The sequence below is a fragment of the Macaca thibetana genome, chromosome 18 (assembly GCF_024542745.1).
Source record: "Macaca thibetana thibetana isolate TM-01 chromosome 18, ASM2454274v1, whole genome shotgun sequence".
In the NCBI taxonomy this organism is placed as follows: domain Eukaryota; kingdom Metazoa; phylum Chordata; class Mammalia; order Primates; family Cercopithecidae; genus Macaca; species Macaca thibetana.
In genome coordinates, this window is record NC_065595.1 from 62,991,410 (window position 1) to 63,013,668 (window position 22,259).

General features: G+C 44.0%; 1 protein-coding gene across 17 annotated transcripts in view; it reads right to left on the reverse strand.

Annotated features, from left to right (window-relative positions):
• Positions 1 to 22,259, reverse strand: part of DLGAP1 (DLG associated protein 1) — a 959,039-nt gene that overhangs the window by 24,634 nt on the left and 912,146 nt on the right. For all 17 annotated transcript variants that reach the window (XM_050767436.1, XM_050767440.1, XM_050767437.1 and 14 more), the window contains one exon: positions 16,901 to 17,322. In XM_050767436.1, the coding sequence (XP_050623393.1) occupies positions 16,901 to 17,322 (422 nt within the window). The remainder of the gene's footprint in view (positions 1 to 16,900; positions 17,323 to 22,259) is intronic.

Genomic DNA, 22,259 nt, shown 5'->3' on the forward strand with positions numbered 1-22,259 from the left:
ATATTGTGAGAATTACCAAAATCTGACACAAAAACAGAAAATGAGCATATGCTTTTGAAAAGATGGTGCTGACAGACTTGGTCAACTCAGTTTGCCACAAACCTTCAATTTGTTAAAAAAAAAAAAAAAAAAAAAAAAAAGCAGTATCTTCAAAGTGCAATAAAGCAATGCCAATAAAATGAGGTATGCCTGTGTGTGGGAAAAAGTGTAGGTGTGGGGCCAGGAACAATCAGCTCACCAATTACCAGCTGTTGATCTTGGGAAAGTTGATCAGACTCAGACTCTTTTTCCTTTAATGGCCATAATATCATCTTCATAGCATTGCTGATTACTTAATGGAATAATATAGGTAAACGTGAGAATGCAGTAGGAATTATAACTCCTATAACTGATCTACATTCTTTAGTTCTTGGGTATTTACCTAAAAGGTGGCAGTATCCAAAAAACGACATGATTTCTCCTGCAAATCTTTACACTCCAACTTCTCTCTCCAGTAGTGTCAAATAATTTGATGTCCTTCTTTTTTGCTGGCTTTTATTCAGGCAGATTCTCACAAGTGTCACTGATTGGTGAATAATTTCTTTTTTTATGTGTATAAGAAATCCATTCAAGACCAGCCTGACCAACATAGAGAAACCCCATCTCTACTAAAAGTACACAATTAGCCGGGTGTGGTGGCACATGCCTGTAATCCCACCTGCTTGGGAGGCTGAGGCAGGAGAATTGCTTGAACCCAGCAGGCGGAAGTTGCGGTGAACTGGAGATCGTGCCACTGCACTCTAGCCTGGGCAACAAGAGCAAAACTCCGTCTCAAAAAAAAAAAAAAAAAAAAAACCAAGAAATCCATAACAATTTTTCAGGGGCTCAGATTGTAGTGCCTCTCTGTATAATCTAGCACAGTTTCCCCCAGCCATCAGAGCTCGAACAGTGGCCAACTGACTGCTGGGTGACACAGACACACAGAGGAGACAGGACCTTAAAGCACACTGGACATTCAATCAGAGCCTTACTTGGAAAACAGACTCACTGCAAAATGAAGGGTCAAAGCCCTCCTTAAGAATGGCAGCTTCTTCGGGTACAGAGATGATGGCAGGTAAACCCTGCTAGCCTCTACAGCTATATTTCCATTTTATTTTCCAGATAGTGCTTAGCCACGTGACTTGATGCCGCCATAAACCAATGGTCTCTAAACTTGGCTGATCCTTCACTGCTGCCCATCAGTTCTTTGCGATGTGTTGGGTTACCTCCCTCTCTAACCCTAATTTCCTGAATCTTATCCATTCTCAACTCAACCCCTATTTCCTCATCTTCAGCAACCTTGCCTCCTATGAGATGAAAATGGAGGGATCAGGCATGAACACTGCTGTGATCCGGATGATAGTGTCTCCTCCAAAATGTATGTTGAAACTGAATCCTCAATGCAGTAACAATAAGAGGTGGGGCATTGGGAGGTGATTACATCATGAGAGCTCTGTGGTCATGAATGAGGTTAGTGCCTTTATTAAAGGACTCAAGGTTGAAGGGACCACCTCTTGCCCTTCTGACCCTTCTGCCACGAAAGGACACAGGGTTTGTTGCCTCTGAGGGATGCAGCAACAGCCTCATCTTGGAAGCAGAGAGCAGCCCTCACCAGACTCACAACCTGCTGGCACCTTGATCTTGGATTTCTCAGCAACTACAGCAATGAGAAGTAAATGTGTATTGTTTAAAAATTACCCAGTCTTGAGCATTAGGACAAATACTGAATGCATGCGGGGCTTAAAACCTAGATGACAGGTTGATAGGTGCGGAAACCGCCCTGGCACATGTCTACTATATAACAAACCTGCACGTTCAGCACATGTATCCCAGAACTTAGAGTACAATTTAAAAAAATTACCCAGTCTTTGGTACTTTGTTGAGCAACACAAACAAACAACGGCAAACACTCTCAATGTTCTGTCTCTCCTAATACTCCTCCCCCACCAATCTCCTAAACCTTTCCGCCCCCGCCCTAGTGTCTTCTCTACATCCACTTTTCCCGTCTACGTGTGTCCTCGGTCTGATTCTGTCCCTGCTACCCTGAGGCCTTGCTGCGTGAGCCAGTCCCTCTCTCTGAACTCCTTCTGCCAGTGCCTTACCTGAGACGTCTGGCAGCATCCTCAAGTCTTTCCCATTCTAAGTGGGGCAACTCCTCCCAACCCTACGGTCCCCTCCAGCTAATATAAAATTCCTCTTCTCCCCTGTTATTGGCTGAATTGCATTTTCCTAAAACTTACACGTAAAATTCCTAACCTCCAGTGCCTCGGAATGTGATTCTGGAGATAAGGTCCTTACAGAGGTGATTAACTTACAAAGAGGTCATTCCCATGGGCCCCAATCCACTATGACTGATGTCCTCATAAGAACTGGAAGTGAGAACACAGACACACACACAGAGGGGAGACTCGGGGAAAGGGCGGCGGTCTGCAAGCCAAAGAGAGCGACCTGAGGGGGAACCAGCCCCTTGAGGTCAAACTTCCAGCCTCCAAAACTGTGAGAAAATTAATTTCTCCTGTTTAAGCGACCTGCTTCATGGGTACTTTATTATGGCAACCCTGGCAAATTAACACATTCCCTTCAAACCCCCATTCTCCAAAGGGTAGCATGCCTTTGCCCTCGTATTTCTTCTGCTCTCCATTGTCTCCACTCCCTGCAGCCCGGCTGTCTCCACCCTCTTCACCTTCTGGACTCTGCTTTTGGCACAAAGGAACTCAGATCCCTTGGGTCTCCCAACAACGGTCTCTGGCTCACTGCCCTTCCCTGATGCTGCCTTCCCTGTGCTTGCTAGAATTTCTGTCACTCCACCTCGTAAATGTTGTACAAATTACACAAAATGTAATCCCCAGCTCACTTCTCCACTCACTTCCCTCATTCTGCTTTCTCGAATTTGTGACTCCACTGGGTACTGACCCCAGACGCTTTCAAGGAGCATGTGTAACCACCAGCTCAACACCTCCTGTCTCCCCAAATCCGTGTTCCCCTCAGGATTCCCTTGTTGATTACCATTAGGGGTACAAGGCTTGATCAATCTATCCATAGCGTAAATGTTCTCCATCCCTTGACAATCTTGGAGATTTGGTTTCATTAAGGGAACTACAGGGTTTTCTTATCTCGTGTAACTCTCATGCTGACTTTTCTTTGGTTCCCCTGCTCCATAGGATAACCCCGAAGCCCCCTTCAGCAGGGCAGGTGCAGGCCAAGCTGTCCAGTTTCTCTCTGCTGACTCCTTCCGTGCTCCAAGCGCCCATGGCTTCCCACATCCCCAAGGTCTTTCTCTCCTAAGTGTCTTCTTCACACCAAGCACTAAGCTGAGACTGTCTCCTCCCCTTGATGCCCTAGGCAAGCCCCTCTCCCTGTATCTAGCAGTCCTCATCCTTATGATTCAGCTTGGGTGTACCTTGCCAGAAAGCCTTACCTCTTTCACCTCTCCCTCCTCACTGCTTCCAAAATTCTCCTGCATAGCTGTCTCTGCCTTTTGCTCATTCTTTTCAACATGTTCTGTTAATATGTCTGATTTCCAACCAGAATGTGAGCTCTTTGATGGCTTAGACTGTGCCCATGTAACTAACTCCTGTTATCTCCACTGAAGGAATACGTTTTGAAATTAACTGAGTTATTTACAGATTCTATATCAACCAGAAAAGAAAACTACCTGTGATATTCTGATCCCTGAGCATTCTAATTCTTTAAGGTTTTATCATGTCTCGCACTACTTTTTAAATTATAGTGTTGACTAATTAGCTGATACAGTCTTAGCTGGGGTATTATTCCTCTTGCATTGCTGTTTGTCATGCTATTTGTAGTGACTAGCCTGGAAAAGTCACACCATCTAGGATAAGTTGAGTTGTGTTTGTGGATGATGAATTGTATTTCCTTATATCCAAATTTTGCCTTCTTTTTACCCACTTGCTCCCTTCCTTCCTCCTTCCTCCCCCCTCCCTCCCTCCCTCCCCTCCCTCCCTCCCTTCCTTCCTTCCTTCCTTCCTTCCGTTCTGTTCTTTTGTTTCAAAACAGAGTTTCACTCTTGCTGGCCAGGCTGGAGTGCAATGGCGCGATCTCGGCTCACTGCAACCTCCGCCTCCCGGATTCAAGTGATTCTCCTGCCTCAGCCTCCTGAGAAGCTGGGATTACAGCTGGGATTACAGCCCACCACGCCTGGCTGATTTCTGTATTTTTAGTAGAGACAGGGTTTCACCGTCTTGGCCAGGATGGTTTCAAAGTCCTGACCTCAAGTGATCCACCCACCTTGGCCTCTCAAGGTGCTGGGATTACAGGTGTGAGCGCTGCACTTGGCCTCCCACCTGGCTTTTTTCCCCCAATGTTGTAGACTTTAGGGGTGAAGACAGAGAAAGGAAATTTAAAAAGTGGGTCCATCCACTTACTTTAAAGACACGTGCAGTCAACTAATTTTTCCTTTTTTTTTTTTAAGACCTCACTCTGTTGCCCAGGCTGGAGTGGAGTGGCACGATCTCGGCTCACTGCAACCTCCGCCTTCCGGGTTCAAGCAATTCTCCCACCTCAGCTTCCCAAGTAGCTGGGACTACAGGGGCCCGCCACCACTCTTGGCTATTTTTTGTATGTTTAGTAGAGATGGGGTTTCACCATGTTGGCCAGGTTGGTCTCAAACCCCTGACCTCAGATGATCTGCCCACCTCGGCCTTCCAAAGAGCTGGGATTTCAGGCGTGAGCCACTGAGCCTGGCCGCAGTCAACTAATTTTTGACAAGGGCGCCAAGAGGATACAATGGGCAAAGGGTAGCCTAAGTGTAGGACCAGAAACCACACAACTCCCAAAAGAAAACAGAAGGGAAAGGGCCCTCAACATTAGCCTTGGCAATAATGTTTTGGATATCACAACAAAAGCTCAGGTTACAAAAGCAAAAATAAATAAATGAGATTGTACAAAATGAAAAAGCTTCTGTTAGCAGAGGAAACAATCAACAAAATAAAAAGGCCAGGCACAGTGACTCACGCCTGTAATCCCAGCACTTTGGGAGGCTGAGGTAGGTGAATCACCAGCAGTTCAAGACCAGCCTGGCCAACATGGTGAAACTCCATCTCTACTAAAAATTACAAAAAAATTAGCCGGGCATAGTGGTGCGTGCCTGTAATCCCAGCTACTCAGGAGGCTGAGGCAGGAGAATCACTTGAACCTGGGAGACGGAGCTTGCAGTGAGCCAAGATCGCGCCACTGCACTCCAACCTGGGCAACAGAATGAGACTCTGCCTCAGTAAATAAATAAATAAATAAAATTTTAAAAATAAAAATAAAAAGGCATCCTACAACCAGGGAAAAAATATTTGCAAACCACATAACCAATAAGGTTTGTAGACTATAAATCCAAAATTAATGAAGAACTCTTACAACTCCATAGCAGGAAAGCAAATAACCCCAAAAACCTCAATTTAAAAATGGGCAAAGGTCCGGCCTGGCGTGGTGGCTCACGCCTGTAATCGCAGCACTTTGGGAGGTCGAGGTGGGTGGATCACGAGGTCAAGAGATCAAGACCATCCTGGCTAACACGGTGAAACCCCGTCTCTATCAAATATACAAAACATTAGCAGGGTGTGGTGGCGGGCGCCTGTAGTTCCAGCTACACTGGGAGGCTAAGTGAGGAGAATGGTGTGAACTCAGGAGGTGGAGACTGCAGTGAGCTGAGATCGCACCACTGCACTCCAGCCTGGGTGACAGAACAAGACTTTGTCTCAAAAAACAAACAAATAAACAAACAAACCAAAACAAATGGGCAAAGGTCCTTGACACAGGGTTTGAACAAGACAAAACAAGAAAAGCAGACAAAACCAGAAGAAACAAAAATAGGCAAAAGATCTGAACAGACATTTCTCTAAAGGGGACATAACAAGAAGCCAGGTGCAGCTGCTCTTCTCTGTAATCCCAGCATTTTGGGAGGCCAAGGCAGGAAGAATGTTTGAGTCCAGGTGTTCAAGACCAACCCAGGCAACATCGTGGGATCTTGTATCCACAAATAATATTTTTTAAAAAATTAGTTGGGTCTGATGGCACACATCTGTGGTCCCAGCTACTGAGGAGACTGAGGTGGGAGAATTGATTGAGCCTGGGCAGTTGAGGCTGCAGTGAGCTGTCATCACACCACTGCACTCCAGCCTCAGTGACAAAGTGAGACTTTGTCTCAACTAAAAAAAAAAGAAACTGTGGTATATATACACCACATACATATAGTGAATATTATTCAGCCCTAAAAAAGAAGGAGCTCCTGCCATTTGCCACAACATAGATGGACTGGAAGACATTATGCTAAGTAAAATAAGCCAGACACAGAAAGAATAATACTGCATTATATCATTTATATTGGAATTGAAAAAATAAGATCAAATATACAGAGATAGAGAATGATACAGTGGTTATAGGGGGAGGAAACGGGGAGATGTAGGTCAAAGGTTACAAAGTAGGAGATGCGGCCGGGTGCGGTGGCTCAAGCCTGTAATCCCAGCACTTTGGGAGGCCGAGACGGGCAGATCAAGAGGTCAGGAGATCGAGACCATCCTGGCTAACACAATGAAACCCCGTCTCCACTAAAAATACAAAAAAATTAGCTGGGCGTGGTGGCGGTGCCTGTAGTCCCAGCTACTCGGGAGGCTGAGGCAGGAGAATGGCGGGAACCCGGGAGGCGGAGCTTGCAGTGAGCCAAGATCGCGCCACTGCACTCCAGCCTGGGCGACAGAGCGAGACTCTGCCTCAAAAAAAAAAAAAAAACAAAGTAGGAGATGCATGGGAGGGACGAGTCTAGAGATCTAACGCCAGCATGAGGACGACAGCTAATTAAATTATCTTGTTTTAGGGCATCTTGTGGAATAAGTAGACTTTAGCTGCTCTTTCACAAAAAACGTAACTATGTGAGATGACAGATACGTTAATTTGCTTCATCCTAATCACCAACTTACTATATATCTGTATCCTATACAATATAAACCTTAAATATACACAAAATTTATTTCCAAAAAATTAAGTCAGGTAGGCACAGTGGCTCTTGCCTATAATCCCAGCACCTTGAGAGGCTGAGGCAGGCAGATCACTTGAACCTAGGAGTTCGAGACCAGCCTGGGTAACATTGTGAGACCCTGTCTCAACAAATAAATAAATGAAAGTCATGTGGATTTGTCAGTCTGAGTCTGTGTGATTTCATGGCATTGGGATTATCCATGTGGAGACATTCTCATTTACGAGTGTGTCCTTGTGGCAAACATTTCCCCAACCTACTGCCCAGCAGCTGCTTCTCAGACACACTTGTGATCTGGAGCTGCTGTCAACAAAACGTCTCCATAGAAAATGTGGATCTGTTTCATTCCTGACTGGCCGTTGCTGTTCTGCATTGCACAACAGTGCTTTTTTTGTTTTGTTTTGTTTTGTTTTTAGCTGAAACTTGGTGGCTAATGAATAAAGAATGGATTCTCTAGTAGAAGTTTTCCCATAGACTAACACCAGAGTTTCCATAGTGTTCTAGGGGGAAAAAAAACACAAAAAAGCATTATTTTGTTTTGAAAGAGCAAGTTTTTAAAAAAACTCAGCTGATTTTAATTTTTTTTTCCCAGTCCCATCCCCTCCAGGAAGATGGCCATTCGTAGAAGATGGTCACTCTTTGGATCCATATCTTGACTTATATCAGCCACAAAACAGTAACATCATATACATCATATAGATAAAGACAGTTTTGAGCCTTTGAAAGTTGGATGAAATGGAATTAGTTTATGTTTCCCTAGGTAATCTAAATGAAAAAAACTTGAATATTTTATTTGAAGTTCATTGCATTTATTTATTTATTTATTTATTTTCGACACAGAGTCTTGCTCTGTCACCCAGGCTGGAGTGCAGTGGTGTGATCTCAGCTCATTGCAACCTCCGCCTTCTGGGTTCAAGCAATTATCCTGCCTCAGCCTCCCGAGTAGCTGGGATTACATGCATGCGCCACGAAGCCCAGCTAATTTTTGTATTTTTAGTAGAGATGGAGTTTCAACCATGTTGGTCAGGCTGGTCTCGAACTCTGACCTCATGATCTGCCTGCCTCGGCCTCCCAAAGTGCTGGGATTATAGGCATGAGCCACTGCGCCGCACCAGTCCGTTGCATTTACATTTCACAGAAATAGTTATTGGAGAAAATGATAGGGGTCTTGCTCCCTGAACCAGTCCCTCTCTCTGCCTTCTCTGGAATGACAGAAACACCACTGGCCTAGGAACAGATCTGCTTCCAGGCCCGGTTCTGCCCCCAATTAACCACATCACTTCACCTCTTCATGCTTTCGTGCCCTCCTGAGCTGGGAGACACCACCCTCAAGAGGCACATCCACAAAAGGATGGTGTCTAATGGCCTTCTGGCACCAGCTCTGTGCAAAGCGGCATGAATGGAGCATTCTCGAGGTTAAACATATGGCACATTATAGCCGATTTCCTTTTCATTACTGCCACTTCCTCTGTGGTCACTAATTTCAGGTTGTCTGGAGCTTACAAAAAGAGACGTGCAAGTGCATGTGTCTGTGTGTGTGGTGGAGTGGGAGGGACCTTTGAGGGTTCACTGCAAGAGTAAGATGAGAAGGGAGCTAGGCTAGGATGCAGCCACTGCTCCCCACTTAGAAACACACACGGGCTGGAGGCAGATGAATTGCAGAACTCACAGATGCAGCTTTGTCTGCCATCCACTGTTTCACAGGCTGCAGAGACACAGCAGAGGCAATCCCAGGCAGATAAACCCTGGTGATGGCACCGATAGACCGTCACAATGACTGTGCACAGCTTCCGTAACCAAACCTGAAACCAGGCAAACCCCATTTCAGGTGTCATTACCAGCCCCGCATTCGCTGCCAAGGGTCCCAAGCCTTCTGGGGGCCTGCAGGCCAAGTTTCACTAGCTTGGATGCTATTACCAGGCAAAATTAAAGTGGAAGAATTAATCTGCCTCCGGCACATGCTCTAGGTTTATCAGTTTGTTTCAGATAAAGACTGAAAATTCCACGTATTCGTTCTCTACAATCCAGAAGGCAAAGACAGATTTCGAAGTACAATCGCCAGTATTTCATCTTGGGGCCATTGAAACCTGAGCCTGTGTTCCTTCCCCACAGTGGTAGACTACATTCCTAGTTGGAGGCATTCAGCTCCATCTGGTCATTTCATCCCTGGTTAGATAATACCAGACGTATCTATGTAACATACAAGCCACTGTCAAATAGCACTGAGCCATCTCCCTGAGACAGCTGTTTCACACAAGGGCTCTATTGTCTGAGAAGAGCTCGTATCATTTTACTTCAAGTGCTGCGGGAACAAGCATTCTGTCAGCTGTCTTGGCTTGGAGGAAACCTCACTCACTGCAGTTTCTTTATTTTATGATCAAGCCAAAAAAAAAAGTACTATTGACGGTTGGGGTTGAAGGTTTGAAACAAGAACTAAAGTCTTTGCTCTGCTTTGCTTTCGTCAGGGAAAATAGTAATTCCACACAACCAAAGAATGTACAGTTACACTGTTCAAAAGATAGCTTGAGGCTCCTGGGCCACTCTAAATGCTTGTTTTCGGTCTGCCTTTTGTTACCCACATTTGATCAGTTTCAGGTGAACTAGGAAAGTGTTTTCCAGCCCTGTGAGACCAAAAGCAGCTGTCACAATTAGCATAATGACATCACAAAATAATTAATAACTAAATAACTATTTAAAATTAGATGAACTCTTTCTTCTTCAACTCTCCAATAGAGAAAGATGATTACAACTACCCCACATGCAATATCTGAACCTCAAATTTCCAGTGAGTAAATAGGTTATTTTCCAAACTTTTTTTTTTTTTTTTTTTTTGCCATGGATGCATTGTATTTTGAATTCAGGGAGTCATTTAACAAAACACATTCTTACATGAATATGAACATGAACTTGGTTGTTCTGCTTATCTTTAGCTGCTACTGCCTATTTCTGAGTTTTTGTTTTTTTGTTTTTCTATTTTTTGTTTTGTTTTGTTTTTGTTGTTTTTCATTTGTTTGAGACAGAGTCTCCATCTGTCTCCCAGGCTGGAGTGCAGTGGCACAATCACGGCTCACTGTAGCCTTGACCCCTGGGCTCAAGCAATGCTCTCACCTCAGCCTCCTGAGTAGCTGGGACCATAGGTGCATGCCACCAAGCCTGCCTAATTAAAAATATATGAATTTTTGTAGAGATAGGGTCTCTGTTGCCCAGCCCAATCTTGAACTCCTGGGCTCAAGCGATCCTCATGGCATGGCCTCCCAAAGTTCTGGGATTACAGGCAGGAGCCACCACGTGCGGTGGGGGTATTTTAAAATTGTGATACAATAGACATAAGATTTGCCATTTTAACCATATTTACGTGTACTATTCAGAGGCATTATGTACATTCACCAAACATTTAAAAATATTTAAAAGTTGGGATAATTCTGGTACCCCACAAAATAAATCGTGTGATTAGAATCTTCCATTTTTTTCCTCTATCCTATTTATCTTTCCATGATGACTTCAAGACCAGATCTCCTGGGCGGATATTGTTATGGGACCACATTTGTCAGGCACCCTGAAGAGAGGCCCTCCTTCTGCAGGCCCACAGATAGAGGTATCTGTGCTGGACCCATTTATCAAAGCTATTTTTCTGGTGTGCACAGAATGAAAACAAACAAAAGCTGGTTGCTTAGAATTTGGCTATGCCTGCCAAGTGGGATTGGCCTCTCTTCCTTACCGCCCCTCGTATAAAAAAAGAAAAGGTTAAGTCAGAGAATTAGTGAAACAAAGGCCCTCTGCAACTCTAGGCCCAGTTATCAGAACAGAGTGGTGGTTGCCAAGGAGTCAGGGACAGATCCGTATGGCGGGCTTTAAGGAGGACAGTGCCAGGCAACACAAAGTATCATTATCTTGTCAAATGTTATTCATGTGTATCTGTTCTATCAGACACTTCTGTTTTCTGTGACCTTGGACAAGATACTGCCAGAGAGCTGTTGTGAGGGCAAATAAAACAGCACCTGTCAAAGTCTCTAGGCCATCGTCAGGGGTATTGTGAGGACAAGATGAATATTCTTTCATGTGCTGATATTCTCCCTTCTTCCTGGGGAGGGTTGCTACTGCCTTACGGTCCGATTCTCCCTGATCTGTATTGGCCACATTTGAAACTGGTGACTCTGTCCTGGGCGCAGGGTTTGCCACTGCACTGACTAGAATTTTGGAATCCTAGTAGTTTGAAGCTCCTATTTCATGTTTCTTAAAGTATGAAAAAATAGAGAAAGGCTTCAAGTGTTTGTGGAATGGAATTGTGTCTTAAGAATGAGACAGGACACATGAGGTTCATCTGGACTAGCCACCTGTCCCACACGGAAGTGCTTTCCATCACTTCTGTGGCAGATGCCTATCTCTCTTCCATATCCTTGTCCTGATCAGAAGAGCTCATCATCTGTCATGGGAACACCTTTCCAGTTTCTGGCAACAAGAACTGTTAGTTACTTGCTATGGTCTGAATGTCTGTGCTCATCTGAAATTCATACGTTGAAACCTAATCGCCAATGTATAATAGTAAGAGAGGGGGCCTATAGGAGGTGAGTAGGTCTCAGGGACACAGTCCTCATGAATAGGGTTACTACGCTTATCAAGGAGGTCCAGGAAGCTTGTCCGCTCCCTCCATCATGAGGCTGCAGCAAGAAGGTGCCATCTTCAAAACAGAGAGCAGCCCTCGCCAGACACCACACCTGCCAGTGTCTTGATCTTGGACTTCCCAGCCTCCAGAACTGTAAGCAATAAATTTCTACTGTTTATACATTACCCAGTCTGGGGTATTTTGTTATAGCAGCCTGAAATGACTAAGATATTACTTATTGAGTATTTTTTTTAGCTAATTAGGAAGAAAGGTTTTGCTAAGTAAAATACTTTCATAAAACAGAATTTCCAGACTATTTCAAGGACTCAAATACATATTTACTGATCCCCTGTTATGCGTCAGAGGGTCTGGTGATATAAAGATGAGTAAGACAAGAATAATTTCTGTTTTCAGAAAGCTTACTTTTTAGTAGAGGAGAAAGATACATCGATTACTATAAAATAATGTGGGAATTACCCGAAGGACAAATAACAGGGCATGACAGGAACACCAGGGCGATACCCAGTTCAGCTTGAACAACAAATTAGGAAGGAACAACAGATGGTTGGGCAGTTCCCTCATGTTCATTATCTTGGGACTTTGCCAGCAGTGTACATTTCAAAATACAAATACGTTTCTCTTTCATCCTGAACATAGGCTGAGAAGCTGGTTTTCTGACAAGATTTTCAACCTTTCAAATATATGTTATTGTATTAGAATACAATTGACTTGTTTTCCTAGCTCCTTTAGTTTTTCCTAAATCTTTATACAATGAGTCTCCTCACACATCATCATAGAATTGGGTTGAGAGGGGTAGATCAAGTCTCAGATTGAAAGGCCAATTAAAAGAAAACATCAGATAAGTAGTTTCCAAGAGTCCTGTTGAAAGCCAGCCAGGAGCTGGGTGGGGGGCTCATGCCTGTAATTTTGGCATTTTGGGAGGCGAAAGTAGGGGGATTGCTTGAGGCCAGGAGTTTGAGATCAGCCTGGGCAACACAGCAAGACTCTGTCTCTACAAAATTTTTAAAAATTAGCCAGGCATGGTAGTGTACACCTGTAGTCACAGCTACTCAGGAGGCTGAGGGGAGAGGATCACTTGGGCCCAGGATGTCCAGGCTACAGTGAGCTATGAGCCCATCACTGCACTCCAGCCTGGGTCACAGGGCAAGACTCTGCCAAAAGAAAGAAAAGAAAACAAAAGAAAGAAAGGAAGAAAAAGCAAGAAAAAGAGAGAGAGAACACCAATCAGGAAGCTAGAAGGAGAACCAAGTTTGAGAATTGAAATCTGAAAGACAGCTTGTGCTGCTGAGCAATGGCACAGGATGTCATTGTTCCTCAGTTGCTGGCATTTTTCCTAGGAAAACCTGATAAATTGTGAGTAGGTCCACAAGGAGAAAAGTGAATAAGATGATCCAACTAAGACTTTCTTACTTAAACCTACTCCTGCTCCCTCCGCTGCTGAGAGGTACCTTGTTTACCTGTCACCAGGGCAAGGACCTAATTGTGCTTGGGGGTCAACACTCAGGTGAGTCTGCAGTGGCACTAACAGGGGCAAATGTCAAGATTTACTTTTCCACTGCCAAGTTGTTTGCACTCATAATATGAAAAAGCAAAGGAAACCCATGTATGGGTTTTACAAAAACCTGTTAATGAATTTCCTAACTTGCTCATAAAGGCAAGCGATAAGCTAGTCATTCATTTGACAGCGGTCAGGCAGGAGGCGCAGACTGAAGCTGTGAGTGAGGGAGTAGACATAGTGAGGACATCCCCAATCTGATGACAACTGTTATTTTCCAGACTCCATTTCATAAAAAAATGATTCCCCTAGGGAAAAACTCACTACTCTTTGACACCACTAGTTTGGAACATTTAGTAAATTTACTTAACATGATTTACAGTAGATGTTAAATCTAATTAAGAAATTATTGACCGGGCGCTGTGGCTCACCCCTGTAATTCTAGCACTTCGGGAGGCTGAGACGGGTGGATCACCTGAGGTCAGGAGTTCAAGACCAGACTGGCCAACATGGTGAAACCCTGTCTCTACTAAAAACACAAAAATTAGCTGGGCATGGTGGCGGGTGCCTGTAATCCCAGCTACTCAGGAGGCTGAGGCAGAAGAATTGCTTGAACCCAGGAGGAAGAGGTTGCAGTGAGCTGAAATCGTGCCATTGCACTCCAGCCTGGGTGACAAGAGCAAGACTCTGTTTTAAAAAAAAAAAAAATTATTGTTGTTTTTTTAGGTATGATAATGCATGATAATATTTTACCTTTTTTGAGTCGGAGTCTTGCTCTGTCACCCAGGCTGGAGTGTAGTAGCTATGATGTCAGTTCACTGCAACCTCTACCTCATGGGTTCAAGCGATTCTCTGCTTCAGCCTCCTGAGTAGCTGGGATTACAGGGGCCCGCCTCCACACCTGGCTAATATGTGTATTTTTACTAGAGATGGGGTTTCACCATGTTGGCCAGGCTGGTCTAGAACTCCTGACCTCAAGTGATCTGCCTGCCTCAGCCTCCCAAAGTGCTAGGATTGTAGGCGTGAGCCACCACACACGGCCTATGATTATATTTACAAAAATGTTTTCTATGAGTATGAGCTACATAGGGAAGTGACGGATGCCCTTGGATTTTCTTTCTTTCTTTTGTTTTTTTTTGAGACAGAGTCTCACTCTGGTGCCCAGGCTAGAGTGCAGTGGCACAATCTCAGTTTGCCACAACTTCTTCCTCTGAATTTAAGCAATTCTCCTGCCTCAGCCTCCCAAGTTGCTGGGATTACAGGTGCGTGCCATTGCACCTGGCTAATTTTTGTATTTTTAGAAGAAATGGTATTTCACCATGTTGGCTATACTGGTCTTGAACTCCTCATCTCAAGCAATCCTCCTGCCTTAGCCTCCCAAAGTGCTGGGATTACAGGTATGAGCCACCACACCTGGCCCTGGATTTTCTTAAAAATACTCTGACAACAATAACTACTAATGGGGGAGATAAGACTGACCAGTTGTTGAAGCAGGTGATGAATACATGGGTACTCATCATGTTAAACTCTCTACTTTTGTGCATGTTTAAAAATGTTCATAATAGGCCGGGCATGGTGGTTTATGCCTTTAATCCCAGCACTTTGGGAGGCCGAGGCTGGTGGATCACCTGAGGTCAGGAGTTCAAGACCAGCTAGACCAACAAACCCCTTCTCTACTAAAAATACAAAAGTGGCTGCATGTGGTGGCACATGCCTATAATCCCAGCTACTTGGGAGGCTGAGGCAGGAGAATAGCTTGAACCCAGGAGGCGGACGTTGTGGTGAGCCAAGATCGCACCATCGCACTCCAGCTTGGGCAACAAAAGCGAAACTCCGTCTCATAAAAAAAAAGAAAAAGTTCATAATAAAAATTGAAAAAGTAATTTAAAAAACAAGTCTAAAAAGTTACTTCATAGCAATACTCTTTTAGATCCTTCCCACATAGACATGAAGTAGGCATTAATGCCTACCACCAAATTTCTTTGTTTCAAAAATATCATCAGTTGGAGGATCCACCATTAATTTAATAATAACGTTTCAGAGGAAAATAAACATACAACATTAAAATACATACTGATGGCTGGGCGTGGTGGCTCACACCTGTAATCCCAGCACTTTGGGAGGCCCAGACAGGCAGATCACGAGGTCAGGAGATCGAGACCATCCTGGCTAACATGGTGAAACCCCGTCTCTCCTAAAAATACAAAAAAAGTAGCCGGGCGTGGTGGCGGGTGCCTGTAGTTCCAGCTACTCGGGAGGCTGAGGCAGGAGAATGGCCTGAACCCGGGAGGCAGAGCTTGCAGTGAACTGAGATCGCCCCACTGGACTCCAGCCTGGGCGACAGAGCGAGACTCCGTCTCAAAAAAATAAATAAAATAAAATAAAATAAAATAAAATAAAATACATACTGATTATAAATAAGCTACATTCTAATTTCAGAATTGTTGAAAACATGTAAAACATGCCTCAGAATTGAGATAATTTGACAATTTTTCTTTTTCAACTGTTAATATAATTTGATAATTTTTCTTTTTCAATTGTTAATTTTTCTTTTTCAAATGTTAAAAGGTCAAGTTTGAAAATAATAGTGTGCAGGCTGGGCACAGTGTCTCACGACTGTAATCCCAGCACTCTGGGCGGCCGAGGTGGGCGGATTGCTTCAGTTCAGTAGTTCAAGACCAGCCTGGGCAACATGGCAAAACGCTGCCGCTACCAAAAATACAAAAATCAGCATGGGGTGCATGCCTGCAGTCCCAACTACTTGGGAGGTCGAGGCTGGGGTGAGCCATGATTGCGCCACTGCACTCCAACTTGGGTAAGGAGTGAGGCCCTGTCTGAAAAAAGAAAGAAAAGAATAGTGGGCAAAAAATAGTGTCCATTATTTATTTTATGTATGCATCATGTATTTCACTTTAGCCCATTCAATTGTAATAAGATTATAAAATGTATTACTATAGCAGCTAAAGGGTTTGCCTCTGTAAATCCTAAGAGAAAGCACCTGTCAGACAGACAAGAAGGCAAACAGGCGGAGGTTTCTACTGGCCTATACATTATAAGCCTTGTTTTAATGCTGTATGTTGATGAGAATAACAAAATCATAAAGAATATAAATCCCCAATGTACCAGTATCTATGGACCTTGAAAAAGTTAGCATTATTTATATATTTATTTTTAGAGCTGGGGTCTTGCTCTGTCACCCAGGCTGGAGTGCAGTGGTGTGATCACAGCTCACTGCAGCCTCTAACCCCCGGACTCGAGTGATCCTTCCACCTCAGTCTCTTGAATCAGCTGGGACTACAGGTGGGCACCACTGCACTGGGCTAGTTAGAATTATTTTCTTTTTTTATTTAAAAAGAATTTTGTGGGTATATAGTAGATGTCTGTATTTGTGGGATACACGAGACGTTTTGTTTAGAACTATTTTCAATCCTCTTGAGAATCAGCGACATTCCAGGATCATCTTGGAGAAGAGGGACCAAGTTAGAGACATGAAAGCACCTCCACGCAGAGCTTGGTATTTTCAGAGAGAAAGAGAACGTCATGGGCCTAGAGCTAAGGACAGTGCTACATCTGTCTACCAGGGGTTTTCTTGGTTTTGTGCTGCGCAGGCACTTCTGGACTCAGCTGGGATCGCCTAGCTCGCCTTCGTGTTCTGGTTTGGGGTGTGGAACGTCAAGGTTATACAAGTGAAGCTGGCAGAGAAGAAAACAACAAGGTCTGCACACGCAAAGCAACCCCAGCCCCAGGGGACGGGTGTGGCGCGGTGGGTGGCATTACTTACTGTCTTCGGGCAGGCTGTTTTCCCGTTCTTCCCGCTCCATCTGTTGGCACCACCCCTCCATGCGGTCTCGCTCTGCCTGGAGGAGCTTCAGGAACCAGTGGCCGTCCCGGTGGCACACTGACCTTTGCACGGCCTCCAGAGGGTCTTCAGTGATAGAGTCAATCCAGGGGTCCGGAGGAGGCAGAATAGAGGGGTCAAAATCCGTGTCAAAGTCATCATCGGCGGCACAGGCGTGGTAATGGTTTCCTGAGCCCTGAATGCTGACTGTGGAGGTGCTGGCATCGCGGGAGAACTGTCTGGCCATTGGGCCAGGACACGAATTGTCCTCTATAGATTCCAGAGAATTTTCCAGATTATCATGGAAGTCCAGGTCGGCCTGTACTGCTGTCGTCACACTGTTGGATCGAGTGAACCTGCGGAAACTTGGGAGAATAGAATAAAGAAATTTAGTTAGAGGATATTTCTTTCTTTCTTTTCTTTTCCTTTCTCTTTTTTGTTTGTTTGTTTGCTTGTTTTTTGGAGCCAGGCTGGAGTGCAGTGGCGCGATCTTGGCTCACAGCAACCTCCACCTCCCGGGTTCAAGCGATTCTCCCACCACAGCCTCCCGAGTAGCTGAGATTACAGGTATATGCCACCATATCCGGCTAATTTTTGTATTTTTAGTAGAGAAGAAGTTTCACCATGTTGGCCAGGCTGGTTTCAAACTACTGACCTCAAGTGATCTGCCTGCCTCGGCCTCCCAAAGTGCTGAGATTACAGGTGTGAGCCACTGCACCTGGCAAGGATATTTCTTGAAGCAAAACTACTTTCTACTTTACTCACCGGGTGTGACCATTAGAAGTCTCATCTTCTCAATCTTCTCTGTGTGTGTGTGTGTGTGTGTGTGTGTGTGTGTTGGGGGTGGTGGTGGCAGGGGTAGACCCTTGAGGCAAGCACATTGATTGTCATAGCTTCAATGTGAAGAGCACGAATCTCATGTTTGCTCAATATGGAATATTAAAGCGTATCAAGAGAAATTTTATAGGTGGGACAAAGCGCTGAACTATTAAAGCCAGTAGAATGTCCAGCTCTATCATTCCTTACCTGAAGTGTCCCACTTCCTCCCCAAATATGGGGTGACTTAAGTCCTGAAATTCAGGTTGGTGATGAGTAAGGAAACAATTCACTGGTATCTTAGTCTGGGTAATTTGCTTAGAAATAGGGAGAAAGGGCCCAGCGCGGTGGCTCATGCCTGTAATCCCAGCACTTTGGGAGGCCAAGACGGGCGGATCACGAGGTCAGGAGATCGAGACCATCCTGGCTAACACGGTGAAATCCCGTCTCTACTTAAAAATACCAAAAATTAGCCGGGTGTGGTGGCAAGCACCTGTAGTCCCAGCTACTGGGGAGGCTGAGGCAGGAGAATAGCATGAACCCAGGAGGCGGAGGTTGCAGTGACCTGAGATTGCGCCACCGCACTCTAGCCTGGGTGAAAGAGCGAGATTCCGTCTCAAAAAAAAAAAAAAAAAAAAAAAAGAAAAAGAAAAGAAAAAAAGAAATGGGAAGAAAGGCCAGGCGTGGTGGCTCACGCCTGTAATTCCAGCACTTTGGGAGGCCGAGGTGGGCAGATCACCTGAGGTCGGGAGTTTGAGACCAGCCTGATCAACATGGAAAAATCCCGTCTCTACTAAAAATACAAAAAAAAATTAGCTGGGCATGGTGATGCATGCCTGTAATCCCACCTACTCGGGAGGCTGAGGCAGGAGAATAGCTTGAACCCAGGAAACGGAGGTTGTGGTGAACTGAGATCGCGCCATTGCACTCCAGCCTGGGCAACTCCATCTCAAAAAAAAAAAAAAAAAAAAAAAAAAAAAAAGAAAGAAAAGAAAAAAAAAATGTGGAAAAACATAACCTAACCTGGACCAAAACTACCATGAATCCTGCGAAGCCACATTTTTCCAGGGGCAACTCTTACCAAAGACTTCCTGAAAGCAAACTGAAGTAAGTGTCTTCCTTCTTTTCTTCCTTCCTTCCTTCTTTCCTTCCTCCCTCCCTCCCTCTCCCTCCTTCTTTCCTTCCTTCCTTCCTTCCTTCCTTCCTTCCTTCCTTCCTTCCTTCCTTCCTTCCTTCCTTCCTTCCTTCTTTCCTTCCTTCTTTCCTTCCTTCTCTCTCTCTTTCTCTCTCTCTTTCTCTCTCTCTCTCTCTCTCTCTTTCTTTCTTGAGACAGAGTCTTGCTCTGCTGCCCAGGCTGGAGTGCAGTGGCACAATCTCAGCTCACTGCAACCTCAGACTCCCTGGTTCAAGCGATTCTCCTGCCTCAGTCTCCCAAATAGCTGGGATTACAGTCATGCACCACTATGCCCACCTAATTTTTGTATTTTTAGTAGAGATGGGGTTTTGCCAAGTTGGCCAGGCTGGTCTCGACCTCCTGACCTCAGGTGATCTGCCTGCCTCTGCCTCCCAAAGTGCTGGGATTACAAGGTGTGAGCCACCACACTCAGCCCAAACTGAGATTTCAATAGCTTCCTCTTAAAATTAAAACTCGTTTGCCTGGCAAGGGTTTACCTTTCTCTTAGTCATGCAGGTACAAAGCCTTGGGAGCAAACATCAGCTTATAGTTCTCTATTAGGGCTCTGTATTTCTGCCCTCACCTGCGCCTTTAATTTTCTTTTCACAGTTCTAGCAAGGTGATGAAAGACACCTTGTTCACAGATTAAGTCTGAGCATTTTACATGGATGTCCATGAGATCAGTGTTTCTCAACCAAAGCGCCCTGTATATCTCTGGCTGAACCCTGCAATGAAGGGGAGAACATGTGGAAGGTGGGAGGGGAGGGAGAAGAGGAGAGAAATGAAGAACTCTTTCTCAGACAACGGGCAAGGAATGTGTGGGCCTGAAGTCATTGAAGACATACAAAAAGAGCTTTGCTGGCCTCTGGAGAAGGCAGGAAACGATGACAGAATATAAGTCCACTGAAGATAGCACCATGTGTCTGTTACCCTGCCCTGCATTTCTTTTTTTTTTAAAGTCACTTCCTGGCCTAATAGTTTACTTATTTTTTATTATGATAAAATATATATAACATAAAATGTACCAGCTGAACCATTATTAAACATACAGTTCAATGGCATTAACACTTAATATATTCACATTGTATGTGCAACCATCGCCACCATCCATGTCAAGTTTCTTATCTTTTCCAACTGAAACTGTACCCATGAAACACTAACTCTCCATTTCCTCCTCCCCCCAGCCCTAGGCAACCATCATTCCACTTTCTGTGTCTATGAGTGTGACTACTCTAGGTACCTGTTATGGGTGGAATCATGTAGTATTTGTGTTTTTGTGACTGGCTTTTTAAATTTAACATAACATCTTCAAAGTTTCATCCATGTTGTAACATGTGTCAGAATTTCCTTCCTTTTTAAGGCTGAATAATATTCCCATTGTATATATTTACCCATATTTATCTTACCCATTCGTGGCCACTTGAGTTGCTTTCACCTTTCGGCTCTTGTGAGTAATGCTGCTATGAACATGGATACACGGGTATCTACTGAGTCCCTGATTTCAATTATTTTGAATATATATCTAGAAGTAGAACTACTGAATCACATGCTAATTCTGTTTTTAATTTTTTGAGGAACAATCCTAATATTTTCCTTAGTGGCTGCACCATTTTGCATTCCCACAACAGTGCACCAGGATTCCTATTTCTCCATGTTCTTATCAACATGTGTTATTTTCTGCTTTTCGGACAGAATGTGTGTTCTGTGATTTCTGTGTTTTGAATGTGTGAGGTGGTACATTTCTTTGAGTAGCTCACGATTGTGCCATTTTAAGATAGTTTGTTGGTCAGTTGATTTTCAACTGTTTCATATTCAGTAGTGCCAGCCTTAAACGATAGTGCACTAAACAATATCTATACAACACTAAATACACCAGATTATGTGGGTTTTTAAAAAACTATCCTGGACCACACTCTTGAAGCCAATAAAAACCAATATTCTCGTCCTTCAAAACTAAAGAATGACCTCAGTAATACAGACAAGTAGTTATTCGCAAGACTGTAGAAAGACTAAGAGTCACAAAAAGGAAGAGGCATCTCAATAAATCAATTTTTTTCTCTAGAGAATAAGTGTCAAGAAAAAAAGTGGCTGAGGTATTGATCTGTGTCAGTTATTAAGATGGCCAAAATGACCAAATATGTTGTAATTCTGGCCATCCATTTTATGAAGATAAACTAGTCAAAGTTGGCCCATTTGCTGTTTCGAAGAAATCAATTCTGCTGAAGTTATCCAACCTAGTCACTTTTGTAAGCTCTTAACTCTCAAATGGGCCAAAAAAAAAAAAAAAAAAAGAAAAAAAAAAAAAAAAAAAAAAAACACATAGTGTGAAAGTCTGAATGCAATGTTACAAGTCTCGTGTGCTAGCAATGAAAGAAAGAACAATTTTGCTAAAGCGGTTCTTCCAACAACCACTCATTTCTTGGCTGCAGTGGGCTGTTTCTGCACTCTTCCCGTTCATCCCCAAAATGTTAACTGTCATCTCCTGAAGCTAGGCTTTCTCTCCAGCGGCATATGTGTGAATTGGATGACTCTCCTTGCAAACAGTTGACATTTTGGCTGTTCTACTAACATGAAATCCCAACTATGAAAACATTAGCCTCCACGCTCCAAGATCCTGTATTGCCAGAGGCATTACATTTCCAAACTTAAAGAAGTACTAGTCCCTTATTGTTTTCCATCAGCGCAAACTGCCAGAGCCAGAATCTGTTCCACATATAAAACAGAATGACCTACTTTCCCGTGCCTCTGTTTTTATCTACACAAAACTGTTCTACCCGCATTCCTGACAGCCATCTCCTGGCGATGGATCTTGCAAAGTATCCACCTTCTTAAGAAAAATTACTTGGCAGTGGATTAATAGAAGTTTGCAGTTTGCAGTGTAGTCACTCAGAAAGAAATAAAAGTTAAGTAAAATTAAAATAGTTTGGGATTAAAAGCGGTGCCTTTGAACTCAGGCAGCCCTGTCCAAACTGCTAGTTTCTATCAATTAAGCTCCTTAAGCAAGTGCTTTCTTCTACTCAGAGCTTTCAAAGAACGTTCTGCTCTACAAAATGATTTATGTCTTTCATGAGCAAAGTTCCTTCTGGGTGAAGGGTGCAGTCAAGTTGTTATTGTTTCTCTGCAATTTTGGTAGGAATGCAAAATGAGGTCCCTAGATTAATTTCTTTATTTTTTGAAAGAATTGATCAGTCGCTGGTTGATGATATAAACCCAAAAGCTGAACCCAGTGGCTTGCTGTTTCCCAACCCACAGTTTTCAATCTTGAAGCTTCTTTGGCTCTTCATGCCCCTGCAGGCACAGTGTGTAATAATT